The 23,704-nt window shown below is 40.6% G+C and overlaps 1 protein-coding gene across 1 annotated transcript; it reads left to right on the top strand.

The window, feature by feature from the left end:
* The first annotated feature begins 1,139 nt into the window (after positions 1-1,139).
* Positions 1,140-23,692, top strand: LOC148676735 (alkaline phosphatase-like). Its single transcript, XM_088612160.1, has 11 exons — positions 1,140-1,300; positions 2,066-2,182; positions 2,762-2,877; positions 7,252-7,426; positions 8,961-9,133; positions 11,471-11,611; positions 12,258-12,327; positions 13,685-13,819; positions 15,408-15,599; positions 20,534-20,650; positions 23,030-23,692. Exons 1-11 carry the CDS (start codon positions 1,225-1,227, stop codon positions 23,323-23,325), a joined length of 1,608 nt encoding a protein of 535 aa, XP_088468286.1. The 5' UTR covers positions 1,140-1,224; the 3' UTR covers positions 23,326-23,692.
* The last annotated feature ends 12 nt before the right edge of the window (positions 23,693-23,704 follow it).

Below are 23,704 nucleotides of genomic sequence, written 5' to 3'. Positions count from 1 at the left end.
CATTGTTTCCCTGAAAGCAGAAAATTCCCCTACACCAAAAGGCCTGACCTCCTGCCTCAGAAAAATTCAGCTTTAAGTGGGTTCCTAGGGGGTGACATCATCATCTGCAGAAGGCTCATTGCTATTTAACTGCAGACCTCAGACATGGCAAAAAGACTTATTTTATCTCTGACTACATTTTGACACCTCCTCAAGATTGTATGTTTGATCATTGATTTGTGGTCACCTGGGGTTGTTAATTAGCTGATGGAGAGTAAGGAGAATATAGGTGCATGTCTGGTTTTCAGTGGCTGGAAAAAGCAGCCTCAATTTAATTGGGTTTAGAGTTTGAGTTTGGAGGTAAGTGTCTCCAATTGATTTGCACTTGAGCATTTTGTGTATCTTGGTGATTTTTAATAATTATTCAGAATTATCTTTTTGTAGTCACTGTCTCTAATGCACACAGAAACCAGCTGCTCTAGCTTTTAGTTTTTGTTTCAACACAGGCTCAGCATTTCAGCTACACGATTCATGTTTTCAACTTCAGCCTTCTGATTTCTGTTCCTCGTTCAAGTTATTCATTATTGATCAATGATTGCATTAATTAGTTTTGGTTTATATCAAGGAGTCGTGCTGTATTAGCAAAAAGCAGCACAGTTAATAATTTAGAAAGGAAATTTGCATCCCTTATCTTAACTGTCTGCATAGGCTGACTGAGAAGATTATGCTTATGTAACATGTAATCTAATATTAACAAGAAACATCTTCTGTGAAAAATAGTGCAACTGTCCAGTTACTCCCACAACACTTATGTGCTTCTGCTGAATCCCAGCCTTCTGCCTGAGCATCTGTGTCAAGTCCAGCAGGATGTAAAGACCAAGCCGACAAGAGAATTTGTGTGTGTTTTGTTGCTTGGCTGTCCATCGTCATACTGCAGTGCCTCTGTGCCTGGCTCTGTATTAATTTGCCCCAAGTATTGCGTCAGTGTGGAATAGTTCCTGCTATTGTTCTTGGTTTGAAAAGTGTGTTACGGAACAGTCCGATAAAGAGTTAGTGCAGTGGAAAGTCCAGGTGAAAGTGTTCTGACAGAGCTTTGCCTCCTCCTGCCTGTTGCTATCTGCTGTACTGTACACTGTGTTTATGGCTCCATGATTGTGCCCTGATAAATAGCCTAGGTGATAATGTCAAAGAGGTATATATGTACTCTCCAACCAGGAAGCCAGTAGGACTGTCCTCACTGAGAGCATGGAGTCCTACAGCTTCTGTGCCCTGTGCCTGTGTCTGCTGAGTGGCCTGTCTGCAACAGGGGCTGCTGCTCCAGGTAGGCAATTCAGCACCCGCCTCGCACCTGCACAGCACAGCAACCTTCTTTTCTAGGCTGATGAAGGCTGTTCATATTTAATCATCTTCAATATGGTGTTTAAAGAACACTTCTGTAAAGGATTTGATTATCTGGGAAAACGAAAGCAAACATTTTACAATACAGAACTTGTAATTTGTTTGTTTGTTGCTCTTCCAAAGAGTGTGGGTATTTTCCACTGTGTGGTAGTGAAGTGCCTGTCCCCTGGAGAGCATCAGCCCAGCATAGAATGTCTTTAAACCATCAATGCTGATAAACTAAGGACACTACTGTTTAAGACAATTCATCATGTAAATTGTTTGAAAATAGAACACAAGCTCATTGAGACATACTGTTTGACAATTGGTCTTAATATTCATTTAGCTGATTTATCCAAAGCAACTTACATTGTTAGCCACTTCCACATTTGGGTGTGTTACTGGATCAATTTGAATGAAGTGCCTTGTTTTAGGGTACAGCAGCAGTTTTCTGCCCAAGAGTTGATCCCACAACCTTCTAGTTATGTCTCCAGAACCACAGCTACATCTCCACACTGCACTGCTGCCTGCCAATCTTCAAACTCCTATTTGATTCTAAGACAACTATGATAGGGTTATAATATTATGGTAAATTTCCAAGGTATACTCGGAGTGATCTAGCATGTGTTTTGGTCAGTTAGTGAGAGAGATACGTATTGCTCAGTCCAGTTGTGTGTTTCTTCATATCTTGGGCAATCATGGTGCACAGCTGATGAGGAAGATCCTGCCTTCTGGAGACGTCAGGCTCAGGAGTCACTCCAAGCTGCCCTCAGCCTTCATCACAACACCAATGTGGCCAAAAACATCCTTCTCTTCCTTGGAGATGGTGAGTGGCCTTCACAGAGAGACTTCCACATGCTTCCTGAGGAAAACAACATTCCAAATCTCCTCCTCTTCAGGAGCACTCACAGGAAAATCTGCAATGTAATTTTGGAAAATTGGATTACATTCTGACAGTGCAGTAAACACAGCATGGATCAAAGAAATTGTGAAAGTTGTCCTGTTCTGATATTATTGTGTTACTAATTGAGAGTGTCAGAAATAAGGAAATACTGTAGACGTTGCAAAACAAATTATGTTGCATATTGCAATTGCTTTAGTCAGACTGCCCAGGAGGATTTAAAAAAACAACAATAAAACATTTCAATCCAATCTAAAACTAATCTTGTGTCAAATTAACACCGCTGTGCAGTGGTCAGTTTCCTATCTTAATGGATTATCTTTGGCATCACTCTCAGCTGATTTACTGAGTTTCTAAGTGTGTTATTTTAGTAATCCTATAATTTATTCAATTTTAAACATTTTCAGGAGTTGGAATCCTACAGAAAAACAATATTTTAAGAAATGCCCTTCACACCATGCTTTAGGTCTTGTTGCTCACTGTGCCCCTCTGCTGTGCCAACAGGAATGGGCATCACCACCCTAACAGCAGCCCGGATTCTGAAGGGACAGCTGGAGAACAGGAGTGGGGAAGAGACAGTGATGACCATGGACACTTTCCCATATGTGGGTCTGGCCAAGGTGATGAGCTCCTAAGCACTCAGCCCACATTGCATACCTGTCTAGACAAACTTAATATCCAAGACAACTTCCTAATAAGCATTCCTATAAAGAGTGCATATAAGGCAATGTGTACTAACACTGTCTACAGGATACATTGACAGGATTGCCGATCAAAAACAACTGTTTTTAACATTATCGAAAACTCATCTGCCACAGCCAGCCTCTGCAGGGTTAATTCATGATATTGATATATGAATATCTCTGACAAAAGCTTCAGGGAAGCTATTATGTTTATCTTTATTACTTCTATATTTATGGTCTTATAAATTTATGGCATTTGCATAACCACAGAGCCTGGTTTTGGAAACGCGGGTCTTATGCACAGTTGAGGTCTCCAACAATGATAGTTTCCTGTTTATTAAACTTAGTAGATATTGTATGATTGTTTGACAATCATCTTTCTTTTACATAATGCTAATTCATCTGTAGTACTACAGTAATCTGAATGCACTGCCAACATTTGTTTCTACACAGGTGAAGAAGGGCTTTTTTCTGCAATATCCTGTAACACATGTTTTTGATCATTGAAACATTGTGTACAACACAGGCATACTTTATTTAACTTTCAGACTTTTGTTTGATACTAGTTCTACTGTTTATTGATTTTTGGAATGTAATCCTTTACTTACAACACTTTGCTTTTAAAGAGTGATTCTGCCCAGACTGTATACAGTCTATAGAAATGTACTGAGAGGCATTAAAAATGCAACTATTTTTTGTTAAAATTTTAATGACCCTCTGCATATAATATATTTATAATACAGACATCAGCTTGGGCCAGCCCTGATGAAATTTTACTAAAATAAATTACATTCTTGTAAATTTCCCATGGCTGTAGCCTATATTTTGCTTAGTTTAACCAGACTTTATATCATGTTTTGCCCAGGTATACTCTGCTTTACCATCATTTATATCATCATGTTTTACTGCCTTTAGTTTCTTGTGACACACATGCATTTCTGGGCACTTTTGTAAGGAAAGGAGAATGCAAAACATAAGAACATCTACAAAGGACAGGAGGCCATTTGGCCTGTCTTGCTCACTGGCTAGTTCAGTAGCTAAGTGAATCTAATATTTTATCCAGCTGTTTTGCTGAACGGAACCAGAGGACAAGTCTTATGAATCCCAATTCCTGTTTGCTCCTTGTATGTCTTGTGCAAATAAACTAACATTCCTGTGGAGCAAAACTGGCATTGACGTAACAGTTATATGTAAGGAAAGTTCAGAGTCATTGAAGACATGACTTTTCCAGTGGAAAGAAAGACAACAGTCTCTGTATGGTGTGACCTCAGGTTGTCATAATGGATGTTCTTGGGTTAAATGTGATACCAAGCGGTTGAACATCCACCACCCCAATGATTAGTTTGGAAAAGTCAACAGCTTGTCTTCCACCAGGTCAATCAAGGGCAAAGCCACAGTCATCCACACATTATCCACTACAACAGTCTTTTTGTTGCCACTTCAAGAGCTGCCTGAGTCCTCAAAAGATGGCAGTTTTGTCATTCAGCAAGGACATACAAATGATTTTCATACAGGCTGCATTCTGCGATCATTCTGTTCATTTATCCTTGATTCCTCATATTGTGCTGGTGCCGCTGCTGTTAACAAATAGTTCTGATAATGGTCCTGTCAGTGGTGGGGTTGGTATTTCTTGAGCAAAGTCCATCCTAGGAAAAAACAATTGAAAAAAAAAACATTGCCAATAGCACAAAGATGCAATTAGGTCTTATTAGTTATTTTTTACAGCAAATTGAGTAGGTGTCTGCTGGTCTTCTGGTTTTAAATATAAAGCACTGCATTTTCATTGCACATGTGCATATTGGGAAAAAAATATTTTATAAATAAAAAAAAATGTTTTATAATATGCGTTTATGAGACACAAGAAAAAAACAAACAATCCAGAGTTCTGTGACATATTACTGCAGAGGAGTCGATATCTGTGTATTGTATGAAGTCACACAAGTCCAGAGACAGACAAGAAAATTATGAGAATGTGTGAGAAGTTGTTTTCCCTGCCTGGCATTGATTCTTCTTGATTTCTGCTGACTGATGTAATTGTTACTGGGAGAACACCATGTGAATTCTGGGAGCTAATCAAGAGTAATAAACCACAAGAGCAGAACAGAGCCACAGGGACAGTAAAAGCAAACTAATCACATGACCACCAAAGATCCACACTCCCACATCAGCTTTAACCTGTATTTCTTCACTTTTACAACAGCCTCACCTTCATGTGTATGGTGGAATTCAGATACCACACCCTCTAGTCTGTGGATATCAATATACCATGGGTGTCTGAAGGTTAATAAGAATCTAAACAGACTTTGAATTTGTATTATGTCAGAGTTAACTGTCACTCAGGGCTCCTTTGCCCATATTAGAGATCATCAGTGCAGCACAGATAATCATGACTACGAATCAGGCATACACTGTATATGGGTACACCTTTCAGAGTCATGGTGTCTTTTAAGACCAGGTTTAAAAAAAATTTAAAGTTTGTTTTAGAGTAGAAAAGTATTGATTGTTATAAACTTATCCAATTTGGCATCTCCAATTATCTTTTGTAGTTCACCCCCGATTTGTGCCTTCTCTTGGGGAATTGTAGTCACAGTCTGCTAGTGACTTGGCGCAAGCCTGAAACTGTGGTGTCTGAATCATAGTGTTACACTGCATTTTGGCAAACACCTCTACTGGCTGAGCAACTTGGGAGCCCACAGCGGTTGAAATGATTTATGGAAATGTGAATATTAATATTGACTGTGTGCTCTTTAAAGACACTAAAACTCTGAAAAGTGTTCCTCGTCAGATATCTGATTTCACAACAAAACATTCTGTGTTATTTACAGCAGAGAATCACGTATTGATGTTGCACTCCATTCATGGATTTATAGCAGAGGCAGTGATGGTCCTTAAGCTGAGCTGTTTCTTTTGCTGTACAATCAGGCACTTTATTTCAAGGTGGAGTTAGAGAGCGATCGTGAAGGGTTAGTGGAGTCTGTAAATAGAACAGCAGATCAAACATAAGGCTAGCAGAGTACTTCATAATATCCCTTGTTCAGCAGCATCGCTGATGTTCTGAGCATATCTAAAAGGGTCTTTATCCTCCACTCACTCTCCAGTCTCCCCAGAGTGCCCTCCACGCAGGAGATGAAAGACAGCTAATGGAGACTGTGGGAAGATGTTGCAGTGACAACAGGGCGTTTTTTTTTCTTACTCAGGAATGGCAAGGAGCCATCACAAAATGTCAGGGGTTGAATAAATGAACGCACTTGTGGTGCCACTAACAAATGTTCATCGCAAACACTTCATCTGTGTTGTTTTCTTGAAGGTCAGCCTTTACACAGATAAAATGATCTGCATGATAACAAAACATATTCAGTTCAAGTTTTTTTGTTGGACTTGTAGGACATACATAGCCTAGGGGATAATCTATGGAATTAACAGCATCTGCAGAGACAGCAAAATAGGTCTCTCAGGTATACTGTACATCTCATCTGAAAGACAGAACATAAAAAAATGCCACAAGTTTTAAAGTGTGACATAGGGAGTTAGTGCCAATACTAATGCCTAAACTGGGAATGGACTGATTATGAACCCTTGACCATAACCACTGGTCACCTAATCTTCTGTACAGCCCAAATTAACAGGGTGAAACACTTACGTAAACAGTGGTATGTACCTACGTAAAGACATAAGTGCACAGCAATGTAATTATTAAGGAGGATTTTATCCATCCATCCTTTTTTTAACCACTTCATCCAATACAGGGTCACAGGGGAGCCGGGGCCGCTCTTGGCAAGCAATGGAAGCAAGGCAGGGTACACCCTGGGCAGGACACCCGTCTGTTGCAGGACTGACACACAAAAATAGAAACACACATTCACACCAGGGACAGTTTTCCCAGAAGCCAATTAACCCACCAGTATGTCTTTGGATTGTGGGAACACACCAGAGTACACAGAGGAATCAGAAACATGGGGTAAACACTGATGGCAAAGCTAACCACTGTCCTGCCCTTACTTTTATTCTAATTTAATCTTCAATTGAAGCAATATAAACCCATGCTATTTTTATACATTTATCCATCATTTGTTTAGATTCCTAATTTATTAAAACAGCTCCCTACTTGCATATTTAGTCAAAGCAGTGGAAAATTGTGCTAACAGCCACATTATCTATTCTAATTAAAAGAAGATGCTGAATTAAGGAGCAGTTTGCTAATGTGCACAGACATACCTCTCAAAGCGTCTCCTCACTATGAATTTCTTAATTGACGATTTTGGCTCTGGCTGCAACAGCTAACATAAATGAAGTCCTCTAATGTTCTCGTAGACCTACAGCGTGGACTTCCAGATCCCAGACAGCGCCAGCACGGCCACAGCCTACCTGTGCGGGGTGAAGTCTAACCTGAACACTGTGGGACTGAGCGGTGCTGGCCGCAATGGGGTGTGTCGTTCACAGAAGGGAAATGAGGTCACCTCCATCCTCAGATGGGCCAAAGATGCAGGTACTGAGAACCAAGCCACCATCCCTGCCATCCCACAATCTCATCCTGCTCCAGCTTTCAGAGAAGATCTGCAGGACTCTAGAGGTCCTGTCACAATAGAATGAGCAGCTAAGGCACACAGACTTAAGGCATGTTGGACTTGAGCATTGTGCAGGATCTGATGCAGATGCTTGTTTGATGAAGATGCTTATTCCGGTTTTGTGGAAAAACTGAACAATCTCACCATGTGTTTTCATATGAGGGCTTATTATTAAGAAAGCTACTTCTGTAAATCGTTTTGCAGTGCATATGAAGTTGTACCTTAACATTCCCAACTGCTTAGATTCTAAATGAATAGTTCAATGAAGATACAACCAGAGTTCCTGAGTTTTGCTAAAGTCTGAGTCTTTGTGTAGACCTTTTCTGTGTTTTGCATTCTTCTCCTAAGCTTGTTACTTAATGGAAATATAACATACAGAAAATAAGTAATGTATTAATTCATTTTCCTAACCCACACCATTATATAAGGCCACAAAACAATCAATAATGTGTGAACACTTAAAAGCTCTAAAATACGTGGTGAGGTTGTATTTACAGAGATTTAGCATATTAATATATTGTAACAATTGAACCTAATACATCAAGGATAACAGAACAAGATAAAGAAATGACTGCTTTAGTGTTATGAATTGTGGACTTTGAGCTTTGTATTTTAAAGGTGAAATGAAAGTGATGCAATAGAAGGGCATTAAATCACAGGGCTCAATCATTGGAGCAGTCTGAACAGATGGGCCGTAAGGTTGCACTGGAAGGTGGCCAGAGATGGTGCAGTTTCTAGATATCTTGTCTTTCTGCAATGGGAAGACAGAAGGGGACAACACAGTGACCAGCAGGAGCAATACTGTCCTGTACATTTACAGCATGGCTCAAAATTCAGCCACATCAAGAAAAAGAGGGATAAGATCATCTTTACAACCGTCCATTATTATGAAGAATCTTCATACAACAAGATATCATCAGCACCCATGGTTTATATCACATTTCAGTCATTGCAGAGTTCTTAGTTCTTAAACTATCTTAGTCCAGTAGTTAGTTTCTTGAATTTATGTAGCATCTGCTAAGCATGTGACACAAACAGGTTTTTTTGTGTTCCAGAAAATTCCACAGAGACAGTGCAGCAAGGCTGTTTGAAGCTTTATGGATTAGGAGTAAAATCCTAAAAGCTGTTCTTTATTTTACTGATAAACAGTGGAGTGGCTTGAGTACAGGAGTAAAATGAATACCTGCGATATTAGTATTTTACTTCTAACCCCTAATGCTTTTTCTAAGAAAAGCAAAATTCAGCAGTTCAGTCAAACAGATTAGGGTGGGGTAAGATTTACTACTCCAAAGGGTAAAGATGGGGTGAAACGGAGGAGGTTTCAAAGACGTGCAGTGTGATATTGATACATAGGTATAGTAGGTAGAGGTCTGGACTCCTCCCAAACGTCTGTTTTAAAACTCCACGTCATGTTTCTGTCTGTTCTGTCAAAACCCTCTGTTTCTCCCCCGGCAGGCAAGTCGGTAGGGATCGTGACAACAACGCGGGTTCAACATGCCACCCCAGCTGCGGCCTACGCGCATAGTGCCAGCCGCAAGTGGTACGCAGACTCAGACATGCCAGCCAGTGCCAAGGAAGGGGGCTGCAGGGATATTGCCCACCAGCTGATCAACAACATTGACATTGATGTGAGTGTTTATGTACATCATCCCCTAGGACTACATATGAATCGAGTGGTCTCCTTTGGAAAGGGTCAGACCTGAGGTCTTATTCCAGAAAGAGTTAGCTGCCAGGCTTCTTGTTTTTAGAGACAGGATACCCTAAGAGGGTGGCACAGTGGTGCAGTGGTTAGCATTGCTGCCTCACATTGCAGGGGCCCTGGAGTCAGTGCTGGACCTGAGGTGCTGCCTGTGTGGAGTTCACATGGATTTCCTCTCGGTGTTCTGGATTCCTCCCACAGTCCAAAGACATTCTGATAGATTAATTGGCTTCTGGGAAAATTACCCCGAGTGTGAGTGTGAGTGTGAGTGTGAGTGTCTATGTGTCTTGTGATGGACTGTTTACAGGTCCAAATGACAAGCCTGTCTCAACATTTCCTCTTAGACCTATGTTAAGTGTTTTCTTCTACACCACCACCTGTTGGTATGATGATGACCTGAAGTGATTCCTGTTATATTTCTTTTTATGGATAAACAATTTCTCATTGGGAGAAAAAAATGTGCAATCATTGCATAAATGCCTTTCTCCCTTTTGGGGAAAATAATAAACATGAACTTAAACTAAAGGGAGAATGGGATTTCAAATAATAAGTGTTTACTGGTCGGTCTAGATTTTTATTTTAGAAAACCTAATTAGATTAGCTATTTTTAAATAAATCACTACTTCTAATTAGCAATTGTAAGTTGTTTTTTTTACTTTAGAGGTTGCTTATGTTTAAAAATCCTTTTCACTTAATACCAGGCAACCTAACTGGGACAGATGCCAAAAATATTCAAAAAACCCTTTTGTCATCTTTTTCTTATGAACCATTGCATGAATTAAATAAATACGGAAACTTCACCTTAAATTCAAAGTAATAATAATTTTCAATAAAGTTAGATTGCATTTTGGCTGTGACCTCAACATAAATTATATAAAGATTTCTTGCAAGGATGTTCAAAAGTAGTATGGCATAGTGGCACAGAGGTTAGCATTGCGGCCTTGCAGCACTGGGGACCTGGGGTCAATTTCAGACCTGGGGTGCTATCTGTGTGGAGTTTGTGTGTTCATCCAGTGTACATGTGGAATTCCTGTGTGTGCTCTGATTTCCTCCCACAGTCGGAAGACTAGTAAGCTAATTGGCTTCTGGGAAAACTGTGTTCATATCTGTGTCTTCCTTGCAATGGACTGGAACCCCTTCTGGGGTGTACCCTGCCATGTGTCCATTGCTTGCCGGGATAGGTTCCAGCTCCCCCTTGACCCAGAACTGCAAGAGGCAGTTAGAAAATGGATGGATGTTCAACAGTGATGTGCAGTTTAGATGACATAGCAAATGGCATACAGAGAACTGGCGGTGGTGCTTTGACTGAACCATAGGGAATATTCTTTCATTCAATCTGGAAATAGACTACTGATGTTAGTATTGAAGTGCACATCTACTCTACTCATCCCACAGCTGCATGATTGGGTACAGATTCATTGACACTGTGTGTCGTTGACAGAAAATCTTCAGTGGTCCTTGCCATACAGGGAATCTGTAACATCATTTTGGAATATCCAGGGCTCACATTGCCATTACTGTGGAAAAATTTCCTTAAAGGTACCTCTACAAAAGCTTTTGTGGTTTCTGTCTCTGCTATTGTCACATGTGACACAGATCTGGGACATCACACTTCACCAGGATCCAAGAGTTGTTAAACAAGTTGATGCGTAACTCCATTAGCGCTACCAGACAGTACTGAATCATGATGCTATCTATTTTTGAAATCTTGATGTCTAATTTAAATGTCAGCTTTTGTATGTAGGTTTTTCCTCCTGTCAGCTGGTTGCACACATTAGTCCATCAATGGTGGTTGACTGAAAACCCTGCTCGTTCCATTTCACACAATTCCTGCCATCCCCAGTCACAGGGAGTGTTTCCACTCTAATTTCTGAACCATGGCCTTGTAGCATTTTGAATAAACCTGGCAAACCAATGATCATTTTAAATTGTGCACATACAGTAACTCCCAAGAACGCATTTCCTTCCACACACGTTCTGTGACATTTTCAGTCATTTTATACTCAGGAGGTAATTAATGAAGAGTGAAAAAGTGGCTGACAGATCTAACATTTCCCGCAGGCTTATTGCTAGGAGAGAGAGGTCAAGTGTTTCAAAACACCAAACTTGCTTTCCCGCACTGTTGGTATATAGTTTACAAAAGGCTGCATCTTGTTAAAGGGTAAATGATTCAAAGCAGTACGGCGGCAGGAGGGATATTTGCAGTGCCTGGGCTGGGCGTCCTCCTGTGGTCAGTGCTGTTCCTTATGTTGTTCTTGCACTGCAGGTGATCATTGGAGGAGGCCGGAAGTACATGACCCCCCGCGGCACCAAGGACCCCGAATATCCTTATGACCTGGCAGCAGCGGGGAGACGTGCAGATGGGCGGGACCTGATCGCTGAATGGCAGAAGAGCAAAGCTGGAAAAGTAAGAGGCAGGACGTATGAGAATCTCCCGTCAACACAGCTCCTGTTATTTCACTTCCCCTTTGTCAAATTATCCTTTAATTCTGTTATATGTGAGCGGCTGAAGAGCGCAGTGGTTAGCATTGCTGCCTCAAAGCTCTGGGGGTTCCCTGGGTTCAATCCCTAGGGTGCTATCTGTGTGCAGTTTGTATGTTCTCCCTGTTTTGGTGTGTGTTTTCTCCAGGTGTTCTCATTTCCTCCCATAGTCCAAAGACATACTGGTAGGAATGGATGGCTTCTGGGAAAATTGGCCCTGGCGTGAGTGATTGTATCTGTGTTTATGTCTGGTGTGCCCTGTGATCGACCAGTGTCCTGTCCCACATGTACCCTGCCTCGTGCTCATTGCTTGTAGGGATAGGCTCCAGGCCACTTGCAACCCAGTTTTGGAAGAAGCGGTTAGAAAATAGTTGGATGGTTGAATGGATGTATTACATGTTATGAATCTTAAAGTTGTTCACTGCTTTGAGAACTGGCTCTCATGCAGTACTTGATCACATTGGCTCTATCATGTCCTCAGATTGCAAGTAGCTTCCCAACCAAACATCAGCTGAAACAAGATGACATCTTGGTCAATGCTCTGACCTCTAAACTGGTGTCTGTTTGGACAGGTTGCTCACTATGTTTGGAACAAGAAAGACTTTGATGCTATTGACTCTAACACCACAGACTACCTGATGGGTAAGTCAGGACCCCCGTACTGAGTCTTTGCAATGAAGCCCTCTGTCTTTGTTAATTCCTACTCAAACACGTCTAATAGATCTGAGAATTTCTCAGTCGTATGGAAGAGTAACCATTTTTTATACTTAATTTTAAGTAAATTTGCTCTGGATAGACATACTGTATAGAGCATAGAAAGCTGAATAAGATTTAGTGATAACACAGTTCATTAAATACACAAATATTGCTTATTAAACTGCATTTAGTTGACAGCAATTTCTCTTGTAAGACTATTGAACTTGTCTTCTTCCAGAAAATAGTAGATGTTCCAGTGCATTCATTTTAAACATATGGTGCCAGTGTTTGTGAGCAAATTGATATATTGCCAAATGTATTGGTACAAGCTTCCTAATACCTGTAATGGTTGGTACCACAGGGCTTGCACTCCATAAAGGGCATGTGTGGTAGACTACTGGTACAGTATGTCATGCCAATCTGTACCTTCCACAGCCAATTCCTGCCAGTCTGGACCAGACCTATGTTTTTCAGCATTGAACTGCACTCTTTACCACATTATATGTTTGTCCAATTTTAACTTTAAGGAAATTTTATGGCTTGCTAAACTTGACTTTGTACACAATGTACACCTTGAGACATACCAGAGTGGAACCCAGACGAGGCAGGTTAGGAATTATAACATGTTTTCGAAGTGAAAAGTGAAACAAATCAGTTCAGCAACTACCTTGGACTATCTTCTGTGTGAAAGCCAGTTGCATGCAAAAGGGGTGGATGCACCTCACAGATTGAGCATAGACAGATAACTCCTTAAATACATGACTGAACAAATTCTCAACTGATCAAGGCTCTACTGAGAGAAAATGCTGCTACAGCATGAATACAAAGGTCTGTTATTTGACTTACGTACATTTTGAGGAAGAACTGGAAGACCAGAATTCACTGTCTGGTAATTGTGCTGTGGGAGGAAAGGACTGCAGCATTCAGTGATGAGACTGGCAGGCCTGCACCCTATAAGATCAACGGTGAACTGCTGTCTTTTTGGGTTTTTTTGTCATTTATTCCAATTCTATTGGTGGTAGAGATGTATGTGTAAGGCAAGGCACACATATACTACAAAGGAACAAGTGAAGGTCAATTCCATACTGAAAAGTTAAAAAAAAGAACATTTTGGATATTGAGCTGAAGAGGAAGGCCCGAAGAAGACTCAACAGATGAAACATGTTTCTTCATGTTTCACTTTTTCAGTGTGCACTTGACCTTAACTTGTTCCTTAGAAGCCTGCGCACACCAACACAAGTTCTCAGTGCATTGCCTGTAGTTCTGTGTCACTTATGTTTGTCTACACTCTTCATTCCTGCAGCTCTTTTTGAACCTGGGGACCTGAGGTTTGAGCTGGAGAGAGACCCTGTTAAGGACCCATCGGTCATCGAGACCACTGAGAAGGCTATCCAGATCCTGCAGAAAAACCCCAGGGGCTTCTTCCTGCTGGTGGAAGGTGATAGTCCGTGTGGATCCCCACTGGCCATGCTCGTCCCATTGAAAATGCAGGGGACTATCTTTAAATCATTCACATCATGCTTTTATGCAGAAATTAAAAACAGACGTTTTATACATGGTAGCTTGGTAGAAAATACAAGCTTTTCTGTTTGTTAGCTGTCAGGTTATCCCAACTGTGCAATCCAATGAAAGCAATTTCACTAATTAAAAGGCGTTTGATGGATGATATGACCAACAAGTCTGAGAACGTGATTGTCCTGGAGATGTGAAGTTTGCTTTCTTCAGTCACTGGGTGCATCACTTTTTTCCAATTTCACCACAAGGCATCAATAAATCAAATTTAACACCTGATGCAGTTCTTGAATTTTAAATGTTAACCAGCATGGTTTCATTCTAACCACCTCCTACTAAACACCATCCCACTATTGGAGAGATCATAATGAGCAGCTCTGTTAGCTGTTATACTTTCATTCTCCATTTAGACACATTCTTACACATATGATCAGCTTATAAATACAAAGCATGCAGTGGTGTTTTGCTAGTTTAAATTTTTGCATACTTGCATACACCAATGTTGGAAACAGTACCAAAGCAGTACAGTTCAATCATTTTGAAGTGCTGCTATATGACAGTTCATCCATTTTCTAACTGTTTTTTCAGGGTGGCAGGGGAGCCAGAACCTAGCCTATCGGCAAGCAACAGCCTGGGTGGGATGCAAGTACATTGCAGGGCAAACAAACAGACACAATCACAGACAGGCACACACTCACACCAGAGCGCCCGGAGGAAACCCATATAAACACAGGGAGACATAAAAACTCCATGCAGATAGCACCCCAGGTTGGGAATTAAACCCAGGGTCCCCGCACTGCAAGGCAGCAATGCTAAACCCTGTACTTCAGTGATGGTTAAGCTGAAGTAAGTTTTTCTTTGGCCACATAGTTTCATTGTGGAGTTATTTTGATTGTGTCCCTCGTTTGGCCTTAACATTAGCTGCTGTATACAGTATATTGTTCACTGCAATTGCTTATTGGATGAACTGGATGATAGATGGAAACGGTCTTCCAATATTTTCCAATCTGCATTTTTTCTGTGTTGTGCTTGGTCATAGGTATGCCTGTTTTGACCGCTGAGCACCTCTTGCGAATTGTGATTGGAAAGTGAGATTGCTTTCAAGTAGGACATCACACTTGCTGTACGGTTTTTAGTCATTTTTGCTAGAATAGCCACATGTCAAAACTTCTCTAATCCCAGGCCTTGTGACCTAAAAGAGCCCAGATTTCTGATATCCACTACAGCTTCTAATTATTTTTAACTGTTACTATTCTTTTTACTGTATGTGTTTATTTTTTTGCAGTGGTAATACATGATGACATTTCGTAACGTGCAATTATTTTGGACACAACATAAAACGGAATTTTTAATTCTTTAAGAAACAGGGGACCTCCCAGAATCAGAAACCTAAATTGTCAATGAGAAACCTGCCCTGGCGTAGGAGTGTCATAGGGTGACACAAGTGTTGTGATTGGTGGGAGGTGTCTTCTTCACTCAACAAACATGTGCACTTTTCCTGTGTCCCTCCTCAGGTGGGCGTATTGACCAGGGGCACCATGCCAGCAGGGCGTCCATGGCACTGCATGAGGCTGTCGCACTGGACAGAGCAGTGGCACGGGCACTGGAGATAACCAATGAGAATGACACCCTGACCCTTGCCACTGCGGACCACTCCCATGCCTTCAGCTTCAATGGATATCCCTTCAGAGGGAACCCAATCCTTGGTAGGTCAATTCACTCTGGTCATACACGGGGAGTTCTTTAGCTAAGTGAGCTAGGCAGTCCAGTGGTCAAGGTAAATGGGTTTGTTATCTGGTGCTCCGATGCAAGCACCAAACCCCATGCTTTTTCACTAACTCACTGTGCATCTTTCTTAGCAGGATAGTGAAGCTCCTTCCTTTTAAATAGGATCAAACCTATCAGCCTACCTAATTAAGCCAACTAATTAAGGTTTTGAAATCCATTTTTTATTTGCTCCGGACATACAGTAAAACATTCACTCACAATGAAGACCATCATCCGTTCATCAGTTTCCAATAACCACTTAATCCAGTAGAGGGTAATGGTGAACGGGATCCTAATTCAGTAGACAGTGGGTGCAAGGCAGGATACACAGTAGATGAGATACCAGTCTGGAACAGGGCTCACACATACACTTCCACACAAGGCAATTTATAGAGACCAATCTAATCTACACAGCATGTTTTTGGGAATGTGGGAGGACTGTGCAGACTCCACTTGGAGTGCAATTCAGGCCAGAATTGAACCCAGGTCCTAAGAGCTGCAAGGATATTCTGAACTTAAATGAAAAACAAACATTATGTTTTAAGACAAATAGGGGCATGTCAGAGATTTACAGTACATGCTGTGCATCTGATTTAGGACCCTGGAACTGGAATTAGGAAACATTGCATACCATATTTCTCAGCTTTGTTTCTAATGAAAGTACAATCATTGTTATTCTCAATCCTCTCCTGCCTGAAAACATAAAAAAAAAATCATTGTGCATTTTCAACATCAAATAGGAGAAAAACCTTCACTTTCAAGGGTGATCTTGTGGCAACAAACATAGTAAAGCAAGACAAGAACTGCATTTCCAGCAGATGATTGTGCATCACATACTGCCCAACTGTGCAAGTATCAAACAAATGACAGGAGATGAGAACAGGATGAGGTCCAATTCTCTGGGGGAGCTACTGTATGTAGTACAGAAAAGGTTTTTGAAAAGTCTTCCTGCTCGACTTCACAAGACATTCCTGAATTTGGCTTTTCTCTGCTGCATGTCTCTTGGCATTTCATTGTATATTTCTTTTCTGTGTGCAGCAGAGATACAGGCTGAACATGCCTCAAGGCCACACAAGTAATCAGGTGAATGAAAATCTCCCAGCACCTAATTTGCAGCTCTATGGAAAGACCCATCCCCATTCTTAATCACTTAGATCGAATTACTTTGCCCTTTATCTTCACAGTTGGAGCCAGGGGGTCTGACCAATTTGGGCATGCACAGCAGAATAAAAAATCTCCAGGTGTAAAGCCCATTCATTTTAAGAATAATGCACATCCTGAACATTGTGTAATGTCTGTCTGCATAAGCTATCTGTGTGGTCTGGGGTAACTCGTGCTTTAAATCCCTGCTGCATTCGAGTGGATTTCACAATCCCACCAGACAGGCAATGGAAAACCTGCTGTTTCACCGGAATTTGCCTTAGTTACCTAATCACTAACATGCATCCCCAGAAGCTAGATTCAGATCACTTATGCTGAGCTCAGTAAGGGCTCCATGGGTACACATCCACCTGGTTAATGATTTATGATAAATCAAACAAGTAACATAAGAACATACAAAAGGTCCCAAATGTGAGGAGGCCATTCAGCCCAGCTACTGTATCTCATTTGGTTACACAGCATATCATAAGATAGATGAGATGTTATTTAAAAGGTTAAGTAAAATATACAGAAACATTATATCAGTTTTTTGACATTGTTGCTCAGTGTAAGCATACATTTCTTCAATGCACTCCTAATAACAGAAAGCTTCCGACTTCTTCTTTAACTACCCAGGGCTATGTCTGGACAAAAGAGAGGACAGTTCAGCTATTCATATCCTTACTAATGATAAGCCTTCTGACTCAAACTGGTTTGTGAACCGTTTGGTTGCACAGTAGCGGAAAACTGTTTAACTTTCCCTGTCATTATCACACTACCACTAGAAAGTGACCAGAATGATGACAAATGACTACTTTGCCATTTGTCATACTTTGGGTGACATGTAATGAATTAGGAGCACTACTCTTTGTACCCCAGATCATGCGGTCCATAACCTTGCCAGGAATGGCCATGGTGTAGAATTTTAAAATGCTGGATGCTTCCAGCACACTGACTCTTCATCTCAGTGCTGTGTGTTATGTCTTATCATCACTAGTAATTAAGTGGATTCTGAACTTTTACTGTATGTCAGAATCAAAGGACTGCAACAGCTCTTCATGGCATGAATCTCTAGTGGCTATGGGCTGAGGTTTTTTAGAACTCATCCTACAGAAAGATTTGACAAACCAAAATGTCAGGAATGATTTAATAATAATAATAATAATAATAATAATAATAATAATAATAATAATAATAATAATAATGATTGCTTACACTTATATAGATCGATTTAATCACTTAGTCATTTAATCTCAAGATGTTTTGGGTCATTAAGAGCTGAGCTGGAATGAAAACCTTTAACCATACCAGTCCTCAAGGACCAGGCTCTGAAAAATGCCAAAACTGGTTGGCTGAATAGAAACTATCACTTTACAACAGAGGCTGCTGTGTCCAACGGTCAACCAGGAATGGGGTTGTCTGCCATGCTTAAATGCTGTGGGATAATGAATAGAAACTTCCTATAACAAAGCAGCTCTGAACTCATGTAATTCTTTTTGCAGTGCATCCTTCCTTGTATAAAACCCTAATGGCTAGTTGTTGCTCAAACCTTAAAAAGTGTCTGAAAACAACAGTATGTCATTAGTGCTTCAAAGATAGGACATTAAATCAGACATGTAATCTCAGCAGGTCTTTAAATGACACATGTGATAGTCTCAGTCTATGCATGTTAGTTGCTAAGCTTTAAAAATGTATTTTAATATTACACCTAAGAAGGAAGAGGGAGAGTTATTAAACTTAGATGCTTCAGGGCCAGTCCAACAGGGTTTATAGGACTCTTTGAGTCAGCAGTCCTCACTCTTGTTCATGGAGAGCTAGGGGTTTACTTAATTACTTAGCCTTGACCTCTTTATGGCTTAATTAATGACCCTTCCCATAATAAAAACAAGTATTGGTAAGTCAGCACATGATAGAATTATCAGCCTTCTCTGTGGCTGCCAGGTCAGGCCCTGTATGACACACAAGGACCATGTGATATCAGATATCTGTTTGTCTGCTGCAGTTTGCACATGGTATTGAGTCACAGCTGTATTATCTCATAGACAAAAACAGTTCATTTTAAAATGGGCTGACTCTATAGCCTGTGTTTTTTTATGAGTTTGCGATCGCTTTCAAATATTCTCTTTGAGCTGCGACATTGAAGAGCTAATTAGAGCTCAACCATCTACTTCTGTGGAGGTTTATTTTTAAGCTTTCAAACAGCCCTGACATTTATCTCTCTGCAATTACCACCAGAACAATTAGAGGAAAACCACCCTGTTCTATATTTATCTGCAGTGACTATTTACCTCATTAATGAGCCTCATGATTAATTCAGATCTAAACAGGGATCACTTAATCATGTTATCCTGAATTATTAATTATTCTCAAAAAAACACATTTTGCCTGAGAGTGATTTATGTCCAATAACCTACTGTATTTTATTTTAACACTCTTTTCTCGTGCTTGCTTCTAAAATAATCTTTTTGGATTACAAAATGTTTCACTCCAAAGTCTTCTTAGCACTGTCTGTTGTTTTTTTTTCACTGTAGTTGTGATGGAAATAAATAGTTAATCAATATTGTCATTGTATTCTCACTTGTAAGCACTAATATACTGTACAGTTCTAGAAATGGAGAAGAGACACCTTATGTCCCAGAGATGTGTAAAGATGTGATACTACATATCAATCATTAGGCACTTTTTATATAGTGACTTACAGGAACTAGAAAGTAAACCGTCCATCTCCAATTGCTTGCTGCACTATGAGTTCAGGTTTCCTTTTTCTTGTGTAAATGTGCTTGTGTACAGATGTCACTTATGAACATTTCCATCTTGCTCTTCAGAATAGCCTCAGTTAATCCCCTTAGAAGGGAAAACTATCAAAACATATATTACTTCAGACAATATGTCAACAGTACGAATAATGATATACTGTATACTGTAGATAGGACAAACAGGAACAAAGAGATTAATGTAGAACTATAGGGTAACAATTAATGGTTAGATAAATTGCCATTAATACAAGAAGTCAGTCCCTTCTTTTCATCTAACAGTTACCTGGAATAACTGAATTTACTGTATGCTGAGGACACAAAATCACTAAGTAGCCATTACTGCTTTTTTTGATTCAGCAGAACTGAGGAGATTCCCTGTGTCATCTGAGGGATGGTACAGTAGGTTCTGATGTGTTATCATTGGAGCACGTGGCCTCCTTCATGATCCCATTGAGAGTCTCAGACAAGATGAGCTGGGAGAGGGGTGAAGTGTACTGGAAAATTGGGGTGGATCACCATGCTTCATCCACCCTTTATCAGAAAGCCACTTTTTTCTTTTTCCCAGAAGTATAGGGTGCAAAGCAGGACTACAGCTTATTAACAACAAATCAGAGTCACCAATTAGCTTTGATAGCATGTCTTTGGGGGGCTGGGGGAAAGAAGGTAGCCCAGGACAGAATCGAACCCAAGAGTCCTGAGGTACCAGTTCACTTACTGGCACAAGAAAGGAGCCTGAGACGGTTTGTTTTTTATAAAACAGTGCTTGGAAGATGTTGTAGTTGAACTTTCTTTAATACCAGCAGTGTTAAAAAGTGGACCTGTGGTTTATCTGCTAGATATGATCTTTGATGAAGAGAAAGCCTACTAGTATGTTATCTGAAGATGTCTGATGTGTGTTTATGCGAGTGTAAGAATATATACTGTATGTTTATAGACTTTCTTTATTGTTTGGATAACTCTGTATTTGTTCCCAATAGGAAAATCCCCACTATTTGGGAAGGATTCCTTACCCTTTACAACACTGATGTATGGGAATGGCCCAGGACATAAAATTGTGAACAACAAGCGGCCAGATATCAGAGGAGTAGACACAAGTAAGAGGATATTCTAACTCAATTTTATATCTGTTAGAAAACTCATCAGATTCCCACTGCATAACAGGTTGGTCTGTTTCAGATTTCATAGGCTGCTGACTCTTACATAAGCCCTCTACTTGGGCTGGATATTTCAATATTATTTATTTTGTTCATCAGATATATGTGGAGCTATTGGGGTTAAATTTACTGTCACGACATTGCTTTAATCAACACCAGCAGCTTGCAACTGGGAAAACCTGAATTTTGTTCAAACTGTTCTGCAATAGGAGTCTTACCTGCATGCTCATCCATCCATTTTCTAACCGCTTCTTTCAATTCAGGGTCATGGGAGTGCCAGAGCCTATCCTGGCAAACAATGGGCACAAGGCAAGATACACCCTGGATGGAACACCAGTCTATTGCAGGGCAAACACAGACACACTCACACCAGGACCAATTTTCCCAGAAGCCAGTTGACCTACCAGTATATTTTCGACTGTGCGAGTAAACTGGAGCACTCTCAGGAAACACAGACAAATACAGGTAGAACATACAAACTCCATGCAGATAGTACCTCAGACCCAATGCTGTGAGGCGCTATGTGAACCATTGTGCCACCATGCCCACCGCTGCATACTCATTTTGTTAATAAACAAGACAGTACAAAATAACGATAAAATATTTTCATTAGCTTTCTTTAATCTGTTGAAAGGTTTTTTTTTTCTCTAATGTCACCATTCTAGACAAACAATCCCCCAGTTTCCATTTACACTCTGGTACTGTTTCTTCTCATGTTCCTGTGTCAGAGTGTTGCATGTTAAAGTATGATTTTGCAGCTACAAGCAAGCAAAATAAAGTATCTTCGTGGGAGAGAAGATTGCACACTGACACACATGCGCATTTACAGGGAATCAGTTCAGTTAAAGGTTTTTATTGGACTGTATCGCCGAACTTCAAAGATAAACAGAGGCTTTAGTTTGCACAATATTCTGCTTGTACACATTAAACAAACAATCTCTCCATTTCCAGGCAAACCATGCTGGGAGTAAATGTAACCTTTGACTCATCACTACAATTTTATTTGCTAGTGTTAAAGACATGCTAGTGTCTTTATTAAAGATATACTGTAAGCTGGACCTACTGTACTGTATAGTAAATGGGAACGATTTCAACACATACACGGAGAGCAAGATAAATAAATGTTGCTTTGTTCTTGCAAAGCAATGTGACAGTAGAACAGTTTTCAAAAATTGAAACTACAAATTCTGGAACCATTAATCTCCTCCTGCATTTATATCTGCTCATATTTCAAAGTTGCTTGACATCTGCTGTTGAGAATGCATCACCTGAGTATTTTATGAATGGCTTAGTCAATTGACATTGTACCTCAGCTAGAGCTAGCCACGTAGCATTCATGTATAAGAACGTAAGAAGGTCACAAACGAGAAGCGACAGTTGTGCCTACTGTACCATGTGCCTACTGTACCATGTATCGGTATTTAGTAGCTAATTGATCCAAGGACCTCATCTAGCTGTTTCTTGAGAAACAAATCGGATATCAGTTTCAACAACATAGCTGAGAAGCTTGTTTCATATTACCACAACCCTGCGCATGAAGAAGTGCCTCCTGGTCTCACTTTTAAAAGTACTTCCATGTAGTTTCCTCTTGTATCCTGAGGTGTGTGTTTCACTGTTCATTCCGAATAAATCCACTGGGTATACTTTGTCAATGCCTTTAAGAAATTTTGAATGCCCTTATAATCTTTCCTGTTCGATACCGAAAAGGTTTAGTAGTTAGTTTAGCCTGTCACTGCAGGACAATCTTTTCAGCCCAGAAGTGATTCCAGAGTAGCAATATCTTTTTTTGTAGAAGGTGACCAAAACATACACAGTATTAAATCTTACTAGTGCTTTGTACAGTACTGACATTGTCTTGATTCAAATTCTACACTTTTAAGTATACTAACATTTTATTGCTACTCCACATTGCAAAAAAGATGGAATTAAACACCATAGTCAGAAGGAGCCTCTTCAAATTTAATAATTCTGATTTTGCATTTATAGTTTGTTTTAGCTACCCGATCATGATATTCAGCATTGTCTGACAGATGGTTGCTCAGTTTTGAATTTTATTTAAATCTTTGAATTTCATTCTGTGCTTCTACAGGGTTTGCTAAGCCTTCAATTTTGAAAGCGGCCTATAAAATCTTGCTTATTCAGGTCCTTTCATGGCCTTGATGCTGTTGTTTTGTAGTCAGTAAAGAAAATGCCAGGCACCAGTGGACTAGCTGTCATGGTCTCAACATGGGAGTTTCCTGTGATTCCATCTTTTACAAATGACAGCAGACTGAACCCAGAGTGTTGGCTAACGGACGCTGTGTTTCCTCCGTCTTGCAGCCTCCAACGCTTACGTGCAGCAGTCAGCTGTGCCCATGGACACAGAGACGCATGGGGGGGAAGATGTGGCCGTGTTCGCCCGCGGCCCCATGGCCCATCTCTTCCATGGTGTCCAGGAGCAGAACTATATCCCTCATGCTCTGGCGTACGCGGCCTGCCTTGGAGAGAACCTGGGTCATTGTCTTTCCCCCTCCTCTACCACTGAGCAAGACGTGATGAACACCGCTCCTCGACTGCCCTCGCATCTCATCGCCCAGCTGACTGTGGGGATCCTGGCCACGACCCTTCTGCACTGACCAGGGCTTCCTCAGTCGTTAGACCCACAGAGCTAAAATCTTAGTCCTGTTGTGTTTCGACAAAGGTTGTAAAATGTTAATGCTAGACATTCTGTCTGTGCACTCATTCCAAATAGTTTTGAAATATTTGCAGCCCCAGTCCCTTCTCATTTTGAAGGAAGTGAGAACTGGGCATTGTTCTGGCCAGGGAGAGATAGTAGAAGTCTGTCTCATGCTCCTCAAGGCAACCACACATTGTCTACCACTGAGAGATTCTATTCAATTCAACAGAGCATTCCAAGTAGTAAAGGTCAGTGAGTGTTAATGTATCTATAACTGATGATGAGCCTTCATTGTGATTTCTGTATTAAAGGTGCGGAAAACAGTTCTACTTGAATTT

This window comes from Lepisosteus platostomus, chromosome 2, assembly GCF_059453375.1.
Source record: "Lepisosteus platostomus isolate fLepPlt1 chromosome 2, fLepPlt1.hap1, whole genome shotgun sequence".
NCBI lineage: Eukaryota > Metazoa > Chordata > Actinopteri > Semionotiformes > Lepisosteidae > Lepisosteus > Lepisosteus platostomus.
The sequence above is the reverse complement of the archived record's forward strand: the minus strand, read 5'-3'. Positions and strand labels throughout refer to the sequence as shown.